The sequence below is a fragment of the Salvelinus fontinalis genome, chromosome 22 (genome assembly GCF_029448725.1).
Source record: "Salvelinus fontinalis isolate EN_2023a chromosome 22, ASM2944872v1, whole genome shotgun sequence".
In the NCBI taxonomy this organism is placed as follows: Eukaryota; Metazoa; Chordata; class Actinopteri; order Salmoniformes; family Salmonidae; genus Salvelinus; species Salvelinus fontinalis.
The window spans coordinates 34,267,506-34,286,991 of NC_074686.1; the positions used below are offsets into that span (position 1 = coordinate 34,267,506).

The 19,486-nt window shown below is 44.2% G+C and overlaps 1 protein-coding gene across 5 annotated transcripts in view; it reads right to left on the reverse strand.

Annotated features, from left to right (window-relative positions):
* LOC129820230 (CUB and sushi domain-containing protein 3-like) overlaps positions 1 to 19,486 on the reverse strand; it is an 805,004-nt gene that overhangs the window by 700,305 nt on the left and 85,213 nt on the right. For all 5 annotated transcript variants that reach the window (XM_055877256.1, XM_055877257.1, XM_055877255.1 and 2 more), the window contains exon 2: positions 1,825 to 2,047. In XM_055877256.1, the coding sequence (XP_055733231.1) occupies positions 1,825 to 2,047 (223 nt within the window). The remainder of the gene's footprint in view (positions 1 to 1,824; positions 2,048 to 19,486) is intronic.

A 19,486-nucleotide genomic window follows, 5' to 3' on the forward strand; every position in this document is an offset into this window, starting at 1 on the left:
TCTGGGGTGTATAGTCACCTCCTTCCCCCGGAGGTGTATAGTCACCTCCTTCCCTCTGGGGTGTATAGTCTCCTTCCCTCTGGGGTGTATAGTCACCTCCTTCCCCCGGAGGTGTATAGTCACCTCCTTCCCTCTGGGGTGTATAGTCACCTCCTTCCCTCTGGGGTGTATAGTCACCTCCTTCCCTCTGGGGTGTATAGTCTCCTCCTTCCCTCTGAGGTGTATAGTCACCTCCTTCCCTCTGAGGTGTATAGTCACCTCCTTCCCTCTGGGGTGTATAGTCTCCTCCTTCCCTCTGAGGTGTATAGTCACCTCCTTCCCTCTGGGGTGTATAGTCACCTCCTTCCCTCTGAGGTGTATAGTCACCTCCTTCCCACTGGGGTGTATAGTCACCTCCTTCCCTCTGGGGTGTATAGTCACCTCCTTCCCTCTGGGGTGTATAGTCTCCTCCTTCCCACTGGGGTGTATAGTCACCTCCTTCCCTCTGAGGTTATAGTCTCCTCCTTCCCTCTGGGGTGTCTAGTCACCTCCTTCCCTCTGGGGTGTATAGTCACCTCCTTCCCTCTGGGGTGTATAGTCTCCTCCTTCCCTCTGGGGTGTATAGTCACCTCCTTCCCTCTGGGGTGTATAGTCACCTCCTTCCCTCTGGGGTGTATAGTCACCTCCTTCCCTCTGAGGTGTATAGTCACCTCCTTCCCTCTGAGGTGTATAGTCACCTCCTTCCCTCTGGGGTGTATAGTCTCCTCCATCCCTCTGAGGTGTATAGTCACCTCCTTACCTCTGGGGTGTATAGTCACCTCCTTACCTCTGGGGTGTATAGTCACCTCCTTACCTCTGGGGTGTATAGTCACCTCCTTACCTCTGGGGTGTATAGTCACCTCCATCCCTCTGAGGTGTATAGTCACCTCCTTCCCTCTGGGGTGTATCTCTACATCCTATTTATATTGTTTGGCGTTTTTTTATTAAATTGAACATGTTCCACATGGAGGGTAGTGCTATTAGAGGAGGTGATGTGTGTGTGTCAAATCAAATGTAAATGTATTTGTCTCATGTTTCGTAAACAACAGGTGTAGACTAACAGTGAAATGCTTAATTACGGGTCCTTTTCCAACAATGCAGAGTTAAATATAAAAGATAGCTATGATAGGCATGACGAAACCGGGGCTTTAAGCCACTTCGCCAGTTACCACAGTCCCCCTAATGAATGACTAGAATGTTCAAAGCTAATGAGGGTTCCGAGGGCACGGACAACATTCCAATCAAACAGCGATGTTTTGAAAGGAAAGTATCTGCTGTGTATTAGCACAGGTTAATGGGACCCGGAGTAATTACAATAACCAGCTAATTGGACAGAGCTGTTCCATTTTCTCTGCCTTAATCACCTGGTGTGATTTCTCAGTGGCGGCTTTAATTCGGTCAAACTGCCGGGGCGATCTGGTATCCATGTAAGCAACAAATTACAATGGAATGATTTGGACTGATCTCTTTCCCAGTGATCAAACGTGTTCCTAAATGAGTGAGAGAGTTCTGCCTGCTCCGATAGAAGAAGCTGCTGAGCTTCCATTTTAGATTAGAATGGGCTAATCAGGTTATGCAAGACCATATCGCTCTCAAAGTCCGCTCCTGACGAAAGTCTTGCGTGAAATGAACAGTGTAAGTAGCATACTCGTCTATCTTTTAAAATGTCAACCGTAAAGCTGTAAATCCTATATTCAGCTACTAGAAGAAAAGAACAAGCAGGATTTTATCAGACAGGGATTCAAGAATTAAAGCAAGGAGATATATAGAAATAAGAAATGAACATTGTATTAAAATGGCACCCACCTCGTCCTGAAGTTCACCGGATGAGGATGTCCATCATAAAGCGATAAAAAGTCATACTCCTCCTCCACAGCGAAGGACTGAAAGACAATTTGAATTCGGTTCCCCTCCTCTGCTACAATAACCCATGTACAGTTAGCCCCATTGGGGTACCCATACGGAAAACCTGGGCTTTCAATGGTGCCATTCCGACCTTTTAGCATCCCACCACACGTATATATGAAACCTGGAGAGGAGAGAGGAGATAACAGATGAGCATTATTTGGGAGGCATATATAGATAGATATATATATAGATATAATTGACTCATTGTGCACATAACAAGCAACACAACGATCTAATCACTGCGGTATAGTTATCACCATTATGCGGGGAAAAAAAGAGATTTGACAAAAAAAAGCAGAGTAAAAAATAACTACAACTTTACCACACAAAAACATATATGTGGATAAAGTAAACTCAGAGGCAGTGTTCCTCTGTAGCTCAGATGGTAGAGCATGCCTCTCTTCGATTCTCGGGGGACCAATCATACATACAACAGTTATGCACAACTGACTGTAAGCCACTTCGGATGATCGCGGCTGCTAAGTGGCATATATTACTTAAGTGATAATGTCCTCAAAGCCGGTGTTTGGAGGATATATTGGCATGGGTGTTGTTAACCGTGCCAATATATCCTCCAAACACCGGCTTCGAGGGCATTATCCCTTTTATACAACGGGTTACCAACATATTCAAATAATGATTAGCATATTTTCACAAAATAAACTTTATTGTGATGAATTTATTCAGACTATTTCATTCTTTCACAAGATATAGTCACGAAAAACAAATGTAGGGTTGCTACCCAAGCAGGCTGGTTGTTCGTTCTATTGGTTCGGTTGCCAGAGACGCGACCCAGTCGTTCAGTCGTTTTGTTCTGTATCTATGGACGCGACCCAGTCGTTCAGTCGTTTTGTTCTGTATCTATGGACGCGACCCAGTCGTTCAGTCGTTTTGTTCTGTATCTATGGACGCGACCCAGTCGTTCAGTCGTTTTGTTCTGTATCTATGGACGTGACCCAGTCATTCGTTCTAAATGTTCCATTGCCATACTGGCTGGCAACGTTCTTATCCCTTGCATGCCAGCTAGCCAACTACGGCTAACTTACAGTCACGTTTAACAGAGCAGACAGAATAACAACAGTAGCTGCATTTGTTTAAGCTTTTTTATAGTGAGATTTATTTGGATACATCCATAACAACGAGCTAATGAGGCACAATTTTGCCTGGCATTGAAAATGTGCTTTCTTGTTAGGACACTGTTGTTCAGAGGAGATAGCAAACAACACAACTAACAACACAACTAACAACACAACTAACAACACAACTAACATAATAACTTCAAACTGAAGCTGGAAAGACGGTAAACTAGCTGGTTTTACCTTGTTTCAATGTACATTTCTTTTTATCCATAAAAGTGATGCCAGCTGATTCATGGTTTTGGCTGGCTGAGAAACGCTGCCTGCCTCTCTCTCTTGTCCCGACCACTACACGTTCACTACTATGGGACAGTTGAAGATCGAATTTGAATATTGAAACAATGTTGCAAATGACGGAGAGACAGACAGTACGGTGAAAACTGAATGTTAGTCTAAAAGAAATGTGAGATGATGTCTAGATGCTTTTTATAGTGGAGATCAAGTTTATAAAGTGACTGGTTGGGCTGATGAGACAGTGGATTGCTCAGTCATATGGAACAGAGTAAATAGGCATTTTGACGTCATAGATTTCATTTAGCGATGGGAACTTGTGGAATAGACACTGGCTGGAATGCGCTTTTAACCAATCAGCATTCAGGATTAGACCCGCCCATTGTATAAAGTATGTTATAAAATGAGTGGTTCGAGCTCTGAATGCTGATTGGCTGACTGCCGTGGTATATCAGACTGTATACCGCGGGAATGATAAAGACATTTATTTTTGCTCCACTAATTACTTTGGTAACCAGTTTATAATATCAATAAGGCACCTCGGAGGTTTGTAGTATATGGCCAATATACCACGGCTAAGGCCTGTATCCAGGCACTCTGTGTTGTGTCGTGCGAGGGGAACAGCCCTTGGCCGTGGTATATTGTCTATTTACCAATACCCTCAGGCTTTATTGCTTAAATATACCATGGCTGTTAGCCAATCAGCATTCAGGGCTGGAACCACCCAGTTTATATTACACTACATATAGTAATACAACCTTTTAGAAATAATACTGTATGGCAGATGTCTCATCTAAAAGTATATTGATAAAGATACAGATAAAATATAGTGCAACTCTTTCCAGAAACCCTACTGTACTGCTATACATGTAGCAGGTGCCTGATCGGGAGTCTAGCAGTGTGCTCTTGCTGCATACAGTATCACAGACACACAGACACCATGTTCTGCATGGGGAGAGCCAGCAGGCCGCCACAATCACGGCCAGCACGCCGTCCCTAGAATATGAGTCTCAGCTAGATGCATGTCCAATGCCATGCTGTGTGCTGTGCTTTACTTTGGGAGGAAGACCTGCTCTGCTATTTACACACAGAGAACTTCGACAACACCAATGCTACACTGCTGCATTGCCTAAACACTTTCTCATGGTCCAGAAGGCATGGTTCCTCTGGGCTTGAAGTAAAACTCACTCATGATTCAATATTACAGTTCTTGGAGACTGTAACCCTGGATCACAGCATAACCATGGGTCAGAATAACCATGGGTCAGCATAACCCTGGGTCAGAATAACCCTGGGTCAGAATAACCATGGGTCAGAATAACCATGGGTCAGAAGAGTCCTGGATCAGAATAACGCGGGGTCAGAATAATTGTGGATCATAAGAGTCCTGGATCAGAGTAACCCTGGGTCAGAATAACCATGGATCAGAAGAGTCCTGGATCAGAGTAACCCTGGGTCAGAATAACCCTGGGTCAGAATAACCCTGGATCAGAAGAGTCCTGGATCAGAAGAATGCCTAATGGCAGAAGCACTTTTGCCAGTCCTGTGGCCGTCGTGGTATAATGGCTCCAGAATGGCTGTCCTCCAGATGGTCTATGCAGACTCCAGGCCTCCATGTCCTGGATGAACCCTGGTTTTCTTTCGGCTCCATTGTCAGCAAAAGCATCCCATTCACATTGTCTTTCAATGGAGTTCAATGGAAAATACTCCAAGCAAAGGCTCGCATTGAAATGTTTAATATGAGTTATTCTCAATCAAAACAGTGACCGATGTCGGTTTATTAATGGGAATTTGGTATTATATTCTAGGTTTATTAATGGTATTATATTCTAGGTTTATTTTTTTTATTTTTTTATTTTTTATTTTTTATTATTATTATTATATTTTTTTTTTATCCCATTTTCTCCCCAATTTTCGTGGTATCCAATCGCTAGTAATTACTACCTTGTCTCATCGCTACAACTCCCGTACGGGCTCGGGAGAGACGAAGGTCGAAAGCCATGCGTCCTCCGAAGCACAACCCAACCAGCCGTACTGCTTCTTAACACAGCGCGCCTCCAACCCGGAAGCCAGCCGCACCAATGTGTCGGAGGAAACACCGTGTACCTGGCCCCCTTGGTTGGCGCGCACTGCGCCCGGCCCGCCACAGGAGTCGCTGGAGCGCGATGAGACAAGGATATCCCTACCGGCCAAACCCTCCCTACCCCGGACGACGCTATGCCAATTGTGCGTCGCCCCACGGACCTCCCGGTCGCGGCCGGCTGCGACAGAGCCTGGGCGCGAACCCAGAGACTCTGGTGGCGCAGTTAGCACTGCGATGCAGTGCCCTAGACCACTGCGCCACCCGGGAGGCCCTATTCTAGGTTTATTAATGGTGTTATATTCTAGGTTTATTAATGGAATTATATTCAAGGTTTATTAATGGTATTATATTCTAGGTTCATTAATGGTATTTTATGCTAGGTTTCTTAATGGGAATTTGGTATTATATTCAAGGTTTATTAATGGTGTTATATTCTAGGTTTATTAATGGTATTATATTCAAGGTTAATTAATGGTATTATATTCTAGGTTTATTAATGGTATTGTTTTCAATATTTATTCATGCTATTATATTCTACAGTGGCTTGTCGAAAGTATTCACTCCCCTTGGCATTTTTCCTATTTTGTTGCCTTACATCTTGGAAATAAAATAAGATTTTTGGGGGGTTTGTATCATTTCATTTACAATACATGCCTACCACTTTGAAGATGCATAATATTTTTTTATTGTGAAACCAGCAAGAAATATGAAAAAAAAGAAAATGTGAGAGTGCATAACTATTCACCCCCCCAAAGTCAATACTTTGTAGAGGCACCTTTTCCAGCAATTACAGCTGCAAGTTTCTTGGGGTATGTCTCTATAAGCTTGGCACATCTAGCAACTGGGATTTTTGCCCATTCTTCAAGGCAAAACTTCTCCAGCTCCTTCAAGTTGGATGGGTTCCGCTGGTGTACAGCAATCTTTAAGTCATACCACAGATTCTCAATTGGATTGAGGTCTGGGCTTTGACTAGGCCATTCCAAGACATTAAATGTTACCCCATAAACCACTCAAGTGTTGCTTTAGCAGTATGCTTAGGACCATTGTCCTGCTGGAAGGTGAACCTCTGTCCCAGTCTCAAATCTCTAGAAGACAAACAGTTTTCCCTCAAGAATTTCCCTGTATTTAGCGCCATCCAACATTCCTTCAATTCTGACCAGCTTCCCAGTCCCTACCGATGAAAAACATCCCCACAGCATGATGCTGCCACCACCATGCTTCACTGTGTTCTCAGGGTGATGAGAGGTGTTGGGTTTGAGCCAGACATAGTGTTTATCTTGAAAAGCTCAATTTTAGCCTCATCTGACCAGCGTACCTTGTTCCATATGTTTGTGGAGTCTCCCACATGCCTTTTGGCAAACACTTTAAGCAATGGCTTTTTTTCTGGCCACTCTTCGGTAAAGCCCAGCTCTGTGGAGTGTACGGCTTAAAGTGGTCCTATGGACAGATACTCCATTCTCCGCTGTGGAGCTTTGCAGCTCCTTCAGGGTTATCTTTGGTCTCTTTCTTGCCTCTCTGATGAATGCCCTCCTTGCCTGGTCTGTGAGTTTTGGTGGGCGGCCCTCTCTTGGCAGGTTTGTTATTGTGCCATATTCGTTACATTTTTTAATAATGGATTTAAATGGTGCTCCGTGGGATGTTCAAAGTTTCTGATATTTTTTTATCACCCAACCCTGATCTGTACTTCTCCACAACTTTGTCCCTGACCTGTTTGGAGAGCTCCTTGGTCTTCATGGTGTCGCTTGCTTGGTGGTTGTAATGCAACAAAATAGGAAAAATGCCAAGGAGGATGAATACTTTTGCAAGGCACTGTAGGTCTATTAACGGTATTATATTGTATGTCTATTAATGGTATTATATTGTATATCTATTAATGGTATTATATTCTAGATAATTAATGGTATTATATTTTAGATTATTAATGGTATTATATTCCAAATAATTAATGGTATTATATTGTATGTCTAATGCCTATTAATGGTATTATATTGTATATCTATTAATGGTATTATATTGTATGTCTAATGCCTATTAATGGTATTATATTGTATATCTATTAATGGTATTATATTGTATATCTATTAATGGTATTATATTGTATATCTATTAATGGTATTATATTGTATATCTATTAATGGTATTATATTGTATGTCTAATGCCTATTAATGGTATTATATTTTAGATTATTAATGGTATTATATTCCAAATAATTAATGGTATTATTCTGTATTTCTATTAATGGTATTATATTTTTGATTATTAATGGTATTATATTCTATATAATTAATGGTATTAAATTCTATGTCTATTAATGGTATTATATTGTATATCTATTAATGGTATTATATTCTAGATAATTAATGGTATTATATTTTAGATTATTAATAGTATTATATTCTAGATAATTAATGGTATTAAATTCTAGACCTACTGTCCAGTACACACAGATATCCCCATTGGCTGGGTGAAGATATTAAATTCATATAAATGGCTGCTGAAGATTATTCTCCCCCGAAATACGAAAGGACAGAATCAATTTGAACCCTGTCCAAGTTAATTCCAGGGGAACATACATTTTGCTGGAGTTGAAGTATGTTTGTGATCTGCTAAAGGTTGCACATAGTATCACACAGTAGTAGTGGTAGCCTTGCAGGGCATCGGTTTCTCTTGGCATTGGAGAAGTAATACACTCAAGTGATCACGTATTATCCACACCGTGAGAGGAATAGATCAGGGAGCCATCTGGAGAGATAGCTGCTGACAACACTGTCTTTCTCTGCATGTCTCCTTCTGCTACCAATGAGATCACGCACGCACGCACGCACACACGCATGCACACGCGCACACACACACACACACATCCAATCTACACATTAGATCTGTGTTACTGGTTGTGAACATTCAGTAGCCTACCAGTGCATCTGGTAGTTCCATATGGTTAACACTGTGTAGTGTATAGCATGATCTCCGTGCTTGTGTGCTAGTATCCATATAATCCATAGGGATCCATAGAATCAGGAATTAGAATAGGAATAATTGAATAGGATCTCTATGATGGGATCATACAGAGACCGGTAGGAGAAACGGTCTGCTGTGTTATCAGACATGCTCAGACAGGCCCAGATGTGATCAGACATGCCTTGAAATGCCCAGGCGTGCTCAGACATGCTCAGACATGCTTTAGTATGGTACGTGGCACAGGAGGTTGGTGGAACCTTAATTGGGGAGGACAGGCTCATGATAATGGCTGGAGCAGAATAAATGACATGGTATCAAACTCATCAAACACATGTGTTTCCATGTGTTTGATACCATTCCATGCACTCCATTTCAGCCATTACTATGAGCTATCCTCCCCTCAGCAGCCTCCTGTGGTACACGGCATGCACGCATGACTAACTGTCTGCTTCCTGCTCTCCCTGGTTTTTCCTGGTCTTGTCCGTGATTCGCTGTGAAGGGCCAATGTGGCTCACAGCTCTAATTGCACCACATACTGTACTGCCACGGGAGGGATGGGGCATGACAGATGAGCATATGAAGTCACAGGGTGCGTACCAAATGGCACCCTGTTCCCTATTTAGTGCACTACTTTAGACCAGGGCCCATAGGGCTTGGGTCAAAAGCAGTGTATTATATAGGGAATACGGTGCCATTTGGGGCACAGCCACACAGCCACAGACATCCAGTAGCAACTGTTGAGTGTTAATAGGTCTGGACGCAATCAACGCCCGAACGGACAGAGGAGTCTGTGGGGGGTAAAGTCGTCGAGGATTGCCTGGGACTCAAACATTGGGGGAGCGAGCGTTTGTTGACATGTTTTGTCATTGGAATCGTTAGCTAGCCTGAGAAGGTGAAAAGCTGCCATTGCTGAGAGGATGTCACTATAGAAAACTGGATGAAATATGACAACAGTCCAGACAACAGTCTGCTTAAAATTAGCAAGAGCATTTAACTTTACAGTAGTACAGGCATAGTGTCACGGATCCCCCGGAACTTTCATTACGCACACCTGTCCCCTATTCCCAGTGATTAGTACTTGTATAAGTGTGCCCTTGGTTTACCATTGTCCTGTCTATTATTGTTACAATATCCTTTGGTGCGTGTGAGTACCTGTGCTGTGTGTATTGGCTTTCGTGCCATTGTGGTTTGCCAAGATGATTACTGGTCTCGTCCCGTGTGTTAATCATTATGCGGCTTGTGTTATTTATTCGTGGTACTCCTCGCTCTTTTGTTTTGGGTTTCTACCCTTTGTTTTGTATAGTGTTTGTTTGGTCTTTGTCCCCGTGCCTTTACATGGCACGCCGTAATTTGGGTGCAATAAAAAAAACTATTACGCATTCCTGCGCCTGTCTCCAGAATCATTCATACCAAGCGTGACACATAGTGATTCTTGAAAATAATATACTGCAGAGAGGGGGAGAGAAAGAGAGAGGGGAGAGAGAGATGTACTATTTATCCTCTCCACCACTCCCCTTAAGGGTTAATTCATGTAAGGGTGGTGAAAGATGGGCTTTTACACCGACTGTGTGGACGCTGTGGAGCTATCTAGACCCTATGTGAGCCCGAGGTATGAATGATGAATCACCATGGTCATGGACGCCAGTTCGATTTTTTTGGAGGAGGGAGATTTTTAGATGTTTTTTCTGGATATAAGACGATGAAGCGGTTTAGTGGAAACATCCCTATCTTCCCGCAGTCTCTTTTCCATCTCATTTACCAATACACAGTTTTCAATTAAGGAGTGCAATGCGGAATCCACCTACGTCTAGAGGGAGCTTTTTAAAACCACCTCAGAGGCTCAACGGAGCGAGCCGAGAGTGTCTGCGTCCCAAATGACACACTACTTTAGGCTCTCTGGTCGAAAGTAGTGCACTATATAGGGAATAGGGTGCCATTTGGAACACAGACTGAAGGCTGGCATGGGATGGAAGCCGCTTAAAAGTGAGGAGCACTGCGTTGGGCGTTGGTGTTGTATAGTCCTACAGAATGACTGAACACAAACAGTTCCACAAAGCTATCTGAAGAAGATGGAGGAAGAGCCACGATTAGTTTGAATAGTGCAGCTGTATACACTTAGCCAAGGACCCATCCTACAGAGTATGCCTAATAACAAAACACATTTCTTTTTAAAGCTAAATATAAAGCTTTAAAGAAGCAATCAGCAGTTGAAATAATAACAAAGGGCCCTCCAAGCCCCTGTTTCAGTAAAAAGCTGAGAGATGGGGCTGGAGAAGAGTAACCACTCTCAAATTCATAGACAGGGCTATTGATGCAAGGACTGACCATCCATTATATAAAATGTATAGTTTTAACCATGTTTTGAGGCTATACAGTGTTTGTTTACATTTACTTTGTTTACAAGCATTGGAGTACCACAATCTTATATTTTGGGTTCTGACAGGGTACAACAGTTGAACTAAGCTCATGAGGCATATATAAGTTATATTCTTCAAGAATCAATGGGTACATCTCATTCATTTATAAGTAAAAAAATGTATGTAGCAACTGCAGATTGCACCTTTAAAGGGTGACATAACGCATCTGTGACTTGAAATGATTCTAGAAAACGCATTTCACAGTCCTAACCATCAAATCTGGCGTTTCCATAGACCTAATTATCAAACGCCATGTTTGTAAACGTTTAGTGTCATTAACTAAACCCAGTGGCTTGCCAGCAATTAGTGACAGTGATGCTGTACTGTATGTACGCATTATCCAAGCCCCAATGCACTCACATGGGCCGTTTGAACATGTTGGTCATCTACTGTCCACTCTCAACCTCCATGGCTAGCGCTGAAGGGTACAACAGGAGCTCTAAGGTAGAGGTCTGCACAACTGATTTCTTCATCCAGGCTCCCCGTCCGCACCCGCAGCTTTTCATACCTCACTGCTGCTACCGCTGGCTTTCTATCCAACTCAAACCTGGTACCACAAGATCTGGTCACTGAACCCAACCACTGTCCTGGAATATTATATTAAGCATATGTGACTTGCTAGCCATGGTCCCAGCAATTGTGTGCCCTATAAGCAATATCAAAATGTGAAAAATAACCTAAGAAATAGGTTAAATTACTAGAGATTCTCACGTTGCCCATTATTTTAGGCTACTGGTATTGCTGGGCTACATCAGCGAGTAGAATAGAAGTAGCTTGACGAGAGCAGATTTAGAGAGACCTGCACTTTCTCTTGAGCTACGTTTTATAGCCTACCTTTTAGGACTGGGATGATTGTCAGATGGAGATAAATATGGGTGATCAATATGTATTTCTAGGCAATGTAGTAAACTATAGCCTAATCATATTTAGGAAGTTAATTTCATTGGAAAGATAACTGCCCCTTGATAACTGCACTTTCTCTTGAGCTACGTTTTGAATATAAGATATATTTGTAAGCAAAGACAAATAAATGGTTAATCAATATTTATTGAAAATAAAAAGGTGCATAGTTCGCTCACCATGGTAGCCTATGCGTGCCTTGCACCTTTTCCTTTTCAATTATTATCACATTTTTGGAATGCACCTTGACATTTTTGGAATGCACCTTGACATTTTTGGAATGCACCTTGACTCACGTTGGTTGAGCATCTTCCACTTCTTTCCATTATCAATATTTACAAACACTGTAGTAAACTATGGTCTATTCATATTTAAGTACATTTTCTTGGAAAGATAACTGCTATTTGATTGTGCACCCATGCATACATACCAGTGGAGGCTGCTGAGAAGAGAACGGCTCATAATAATGGCTGGAACTGAGCGAATGGAACGGCATCAAAAACCTGGAAACCATGTGTTTGATGTATTTGATACCATTCCACTGAACCCGCTCCAGTTATTACCATGAGCCTGTCCTCCCCAATTAAGGTACCACCAACCTCCTGTGGTATATACTCTTGGCAGTCTACTCTTGATCTCGCCCAACTCGGAAAGGAGAGGTAGGCTACTAAATTTGAAGCAGCGAATTCTGAGTGTGTGAATAATGTGACAAATATGTGATTTTGATACAATAGGTAGGCTAACGCACACAAACCAGAAAGGCGACCGTTGCCAAATAATCTGAGTGACAAAAACATTTTCTCAACCCAAAGTTGTCTGTCTGACCGCCCGCAGCATGAAAAATGGCGTCTGCACCACAGTGATCTCTGTTGGATCAGCAGGATGCGACCCTCTACTCTAAAAGACAATTTATGCTTGATCTAAAAATGTGGTAGGGGGCTTCGTATGGAGGGTGTGACGCAATTGCGGAGCCTCCAGAAGCATGCAGAGGCCAAAATCAAGCTCTGGACCGTATCGCCTTGCACCTCTCAAACCGACATCTGGCCACTTCAGACGTCGGATTGACTATGTAAAGCAATTTTAGGCACTGCTTCTATTGGAGATTCTCTCTCTCTTTCTCTATTTCCCTCACTCTCACTCTGTGTGTGTGTTTACTAGTACCGGTTATAAACGGGGAGATTATGTTGAATCTATATTTTACTGCATCCCTTCAATAATGTGCTCTCCCACTGGGCATAGACATCCTTTCAATGGCTAGTTTTGATTTCAATTTGGTCAAGTTGTCAACTAATGTAAATTCAACTGAAATCAACAAAAACGTTTACCATGTCATTGGATTTAGGTTAAACAAAATATGAAATTCCCTTACATTGATTACTTTTTGCAAAACCAATCAGTTTTCCATGTTGATTCGTGGTCATCGCATTGTTTGGTTGAAATGATGTGGAAACAATGTTGATTCAACCCATCTCTCTACCTATGACTCCTGTCCTTCAGACCTGCACTGCCTCAAAGGTGTGGAGCGCGGTGTGAACAGTGCGATTCCTAGAGAGAGATAGAGAGAGAGAGAGAGACAGAGACAGAGACAGAGACAGAGAGACAGAGACAGAGAGAGAGAGACAGACAGAGAGAGAGACAGAGAGAGAGAGAGAGAGACAGAGAGAGAGAGAGAGAGAGAGAGAGACAGAGAGAGACAGAGACAGAGACAGAGAGAGAGAGAGACAGGGAGAGAGACAGAGACAGAGAGAGACAGAGACAGAGACAGAGAGAGAGAGAGACAGAGAGAGAGAGAGGGAGAGAGAGAGAGAGGGAGAGAGAGACAGAGAGAGAGAGGGAGTGTCACGATCGTGTGGAGGATTGACGGACCAAAACGCAGCATTAGGAAAATAAGCCATCTCCTTTTATTGACGAAGAAGGCAAAACGAAACAAAAACACTTACACACTAACAAAACAAGAAAACGATCGTGACAGAATTACCCACCAAAGGATCAAGCAGCGTGAATTGGAGCAGTGGCCTGCTACACAGGATTATTGGAGTTGGGAGGAAATATTGGACGGAGAAGATCCATGGGCACAGCCGGGAGAATATCGCCGTCCCAAAGCTGAGCTGGAGGCAGCGAAAGCAGAGAGGCGGCGATATGAGGAGGCAGCACGGAAACAAGGCTGGAACCCCGTAAGTCAAACCCAAAAATTTCTTGGGGGAGGGCTCTCGGGTAGTTTAGTTGGGTCAGTCGGGAGACGTGAGCCAACTCCTCCTGCTTACCGTAAGGAGCCGGTGAGGGCGGATTTGGAAGTGAGCGACGCAGAGACAGTAAAGGAATTAATGGAGAAATTGGAGGAGAGAGTTATGAGGGATGTACTGGTTTGGTGCATGAGGCACGGCATCCGTCCGAATGAGCGTGTTGGTGAGTTAATGTCACCGGGAACAGCTCTCCATACTCGTCCTGAGGTGCGTGCTAGCCGTCTGGTTAAGACAGTGCCTACAGCACGCACAAAGCCTCCTGTGTGTCTCCAGAGTCCTGTGCGTCCTGTTACTGTTCCTCCACGTACTAGCCCTGTGGTGCGTGTCTCCAGCACATTACCACCAGTGCCTACACCACGCACCAAGCCTTCTGTGTGTCTCCAGAGTCCTGTACGCACTGTTCCTTCTCCCCGTACTCGTCCTGATGTGCGGGTCCTCAGCCCGGTACCACCAGTACCGGTACCACGCACAAGGCCTATAGTACGCCTTGAGAGTCCAGTATGCCCTGTTCCTTCTCCCCGCACTAGCCCTGAGAAGCGTGTTCCCAGCCCGATACCACCAGTGCCGGCACCACGCACTAGGCCTAATGTGCGTCTCCAGGGTCCAGTATGCCCTGTTCCTTCTCCCCGCACTAGCCCTGAGATGCGTGTCCCCAGCCCGGTGCCACCAGTCCCGGCACCACGCACCAGGCCTACAGTGCGCCTCAGCCGGCAGGAGTCTGCCGTCTGCACAGCGATGCCTGAACTGCCCGTCTGCCAAGCGCCATCTGAGCCATCCGTCTCCCCAGCGCCATCTGAGCCATCCGTCTCCCCAGCGCCATCTGAGCCATCCGTCTCCCCAGCGCCATCTGAGCCATCCGTCTGCCATGAGCCTGCAAAGCCGCCCATCTGCCATGAGCCTGCAAAGCCGCCCGTCTGCCATGAGCCTACTGAGCCGTCCGCCAGACAGGAGCCGCTAGAGCCGCCAGCCAGACAGGAGCCGCTAGAGCCGTCCGTCAGACAGGATCTGCCAGAGCCGCCAACCAGACAGGATCTGCCAGAGCCGCCAACCAGACAGGATCAGCCAGAGCCGCCAACCAGACAGGATCTGCCAGAGCCGCCAATCAGACAGGATCTGCCAGATCAGTCAGCCAGCCATGAGCAGCCAGATCCGTCAGCTAGCCATGAGCAGCCAGATCCGTCAGCTAGCCTTGAGCAGCCAGATCCGTCAGCCAGCCATGAGCAGCCAGATCCGTCAGCCAGCCATGAGCAGCCAGATCCGTCAGCTAGCCATGAGCAGCCAGATCCGTCAGCCAGCCATGAGCAGCCAGATCCGTCAGCCAGCCATGAGCAGCCAGATCCGTCAGCCAGCCATGAGCAGCCAGATCCGTCAGTTAGCCATGAGCAGCCAGATCTGTCAGCCAGTCATGGGCCGTCCCTCAGTCCGGAGCTGCAGTCCCTCAGTCCGGAGCTGCCATTCCTCAGTCCGGAGCTGCCATTCCTCAGTCCGGAGCTGCCCCTTATCCTGGTGCTGCCCCTTATCCTGGTGCTGCCCCTTACCCTGGTACTGCCCCTTACCCTGGTACTGCCCCTTACCCTGGTACTGCCCCTGACCCTGGTACTGCCCCTTACCCTGGTACTGCCCCTTACCCTGGTACTGCCCCTTAGTCCGGAGCTGCCCCTTAGTCCGGAACTGCCCCTTAATGCTATGGGGTTAATGTGGAGGGGGGTCATTTGGAGGAAGCTAAGGAGGCGGATAGGGACTATGGTGACGTGGGGACCACGACCAGAGCCGGAGCCGCCACCGTGGATGGAAGCCCACCCAGACCCTCCCCTAGACTGTGTAATGGTGCGCCCGGAGTTCGCACCTTAAGGGGGGGGTTATGTCACGCCCTGGCCTTAGTATTCTTTGTTTTCTTTATTATTTTAGTTAGGTCAGGGTGTGACATGGGGAATGTTTGTGTTTTGTTGTTTTTGGGTGATTCTATGGTAAAGGGGTTGTTGGGTGTAGTATATGGGTTTGTATTGAGTAGTTGTCTATGTAGAACGTTTGTAGCCTGTATGTGTATGTGCACAACGTTATTTAGCTTCACGGTCGTTTGTTGTTTTGTATAGTTTGTTAAAGTGTGTCGTGTTCGTTCATCTTCTTTAAATAAAAAGAGAAGATGTATCATTATTCCGCTGCATCTTGGTCCGTCTCTCCAGTACACGATCGTGACAGGGAGATAGAGAGAGAGAGAGAGAGAGAGAGAGAGAGAGAGAGAGAGAGAGAGAGAGAGAGAGAGAGACAGAGAGACAGAGATAATTTGTCATCACTGGTGAGAACCAGGGCGTTTTAAATCCCATCAGTCAGCTGACAGGTGCTCAGAGTGACCGTTTTAATTAACCACAAGCAAGACAAGACAACATGGGGTGACCCCAACCCCCTCCCTACTTAACACCTAGGTAGTGATTAATGGAGAAGGCAGAGAGAACCTTACCCTTAACCTATGACCTTGTCTCATCAGTAGATTATCAATCACTGTGAATAAGTGTGCTCTCTTAGAGCTATTCTTACATGTTGAGCTTAAATTTCACATGTGAAACCATATTTCACATATATTATATTCAGAGTTCATATGTTAACACCACCTTTCACGTGAGGAGAATAATACACAATTGCATTTTCACATGTAAAAAAATATCTAACTTTTACAAATTAACATGTGAAAATCGGTCAAATCTGAAAATCAGTCACATGTGAAAATCACATTTGCAGGTTCACAAATCTCACCTTCAAATGTGGAACTGCAGATTCCCATGTTGGGTTGAAATAGTGTTATTCTCCTCAGGTGAAAAGATGGTGTTAAGATGTTGCAGGAGCAGCAATGTTTCCACATTTGGAATAAGGGTGACCACATCTAAAAAGATCAAATGCGGGACAAGCGAACCATTTTGCATGACATTCACGGATCAGTGAACAGATTAATGGATCACGTTCAAATAGTGACATTTGTTGCTACATCCATTTTTTGGTTTATAAAATAATGCTATGTACCCATTAATGGTGCGCTGGTCATCTGTTTGTTCACCCGCCCCGTACGCAATGGCTAACAAACCATCCATAACCCGCCGACTATAAGTTGAGCATCTGAGGCCCACACCCAACCCTAACCTGCTAATATAGAACATTCTCTATAGGCTACAGTCAAAACGACAGCATGTTACAGTGGGAGCAGGATTTTCTGTTGAAGCCTGATTTCACATATGTTTCTGCTTATATATCAACTTGTCTTTAATTAGATAAATGCATCTTCTCTTCTGTCTTTTATGTTGCCCTAGAAGACTAAATAAACCATTGCTCACCAAAATAATCTAATAGACAGATAGAATTAGCAAAGACGTTTTGGGACTGGGGAGAAAATTCAATAACACGAAAAAAAGGGGAAAGATTTTTGTGCAAAATGTGCAAATGACATCAGTTTGACTGGTTGTAAGAAAAAAGAAAGCTGTGAAAACGACCCAATATGCTTCCGATAAGATTTCAGTTTGGCTTCAATGCATATTTTATGTGGTTGAAATACTATCACTTTTTGTGATGACGACAGCACCTCCACAGACGGTATCTAACTGAGCGTCATGTTCTGTCAAGATGCAGAAAGAAAATTATATTTCTCCACTCCTGTTCCCAAGTCCAAATTTAGCCTAAATTTGGTGTATCATTTTACTGCCAGAAATGTTAATGTTAAAATTAAGGCGATGTGAGAGGTTATAGACCTATAGTCAGTGTCCAGATTTCAGTTTTAATTGAAACAGTTTCCATCTAAACAGTAGGCTACAGTTCCCTTGACGTGCCATAGGCCTTTATGAAGTCCCGTCTTGTGACTGGTGAATTTGTATAGCGCCTCACAATCATCACACATAACATAACCAGCACTGATATCATCCTCTTTCACCACTTCACCAAATATCTTCCAAACATGACTTTTCTGGCCCTCCCTTCTCTTTATTTTCAATTCTCCTTTTCGCAGAGTCTGTCTTATTGAATTAAACTTCAACAATGTCCTTTTTGCCTCCGTGGATTGACAAATAGCCCTACGCCAAATAGCGTAGGCTATTTGGCGCGTACAGTTAAACCCTAAAGTTTAGGCGTATGCACTAATACCAGTTAAAAAAAATAAAAAATAATAATGAACGAAAAACCTCAATGTAGCCTATATAAATTACACAAGTATTATACATTATACACCAGATTTTTACAGATTTATTGTTTCTCTTTATTCAACCTGCCTGCAAACCACCCGATCGTAAATCACACACAATATTTAATTACCCTTAACCCGTCGCCCTGCGGATATAACCCTGGGAACTGCGGGTTATGAGTCAACCCGCCCATCAATAGTGCCCATTGATTCTTGAAGAATATAATGTATAAATGCCTCATGAGCTTCGTTCAACTGTTGTACCCTGTCAGAACCAAAAACATAGGTTGGTTTAACTCCAATGTTTGTAAACAAAGTAAATGTAAACATACACTGTGTAGCCTAAAAACATGGTTACAACTATAATTTTGATATAATGGATGGTCAGTCCTTGCATCCATAGCGTAGTGTGGATTTCAGAGTGTTTGTGTTTCTTCAGCCCCATTCCTCAGCTTTTATCCGAAACTGTGGCTGGGATGGCACTTTGTTAATGTTTCAATTAAGGATTACAACTTTAAACACCTTTAATAGTGTTATTATATAGTGCAATTCTCTAGTGAGTGAATTACTTTTATTCCATTAATATCAAGCAAAACCTCTGAAGTCGAGAATGAAATTCTTAGTACTGCAAACAAAAAGAATGATTTTGAAAGCAGAACATAAACCCAACAGCTGTGTGGGAACAGCAGCCAGCACCCGCAGCTCCATATCAGCCTTCACTTCCGAGTTGCAATGATTTTTTGACCACCCAGTCGGCGGATGAGAAGCATCGATCCGGCTATTCCAGCTCCGCCAAGGGGCAACCGTCAGCATCAAATCCAAGTCTTTTTGGACTCCGGGACCGCGGATGATTTCATCTATCAGGACCTCGCCAGAGAACTACTAATCCCTCTGCATATTCAAGCACTTGATGGACGACCCATCGGCTCCGGCCAGGTGGAATATCAGACCAAGCCGATTCAAGCCGATGCAGGTCGGGGTGAACCACTCAGAGACTCAACGGGCCCGATTCTTCACCAAACTGGACCTCCGCAACGCTTACAATCTGGTGAGAACTGCCTTTAACACCCATAGTGGCCACTAGGAATATTTATGATCGCACGCACCAACAGTCTTCCAAGCATTGGTCAATGACACTCTTAGGGACATGTTGAATCAGTTTGTCATCTCAACTACATCCTGGTCTTCTCAAGACCCTTCCTGAACACATCCTGCACATCCGCCAAGTCCTGAGACACCTCTTGGAGAGTCAGCTATACATCAAGATAGAGAAGTGCTAGTTCCACGTATCCCAAGTCTCCTTCCTGGGCCCCATTATCTCTACCGCCGGCATCCAAATGGACCCAGTAAAGGCTAAGATGGTCACCGACTGGCCCCGTCCCGCCAAACCCAAACAAGTCCAGCGGTTCATCAGGTTTGCCAATTTTTACAG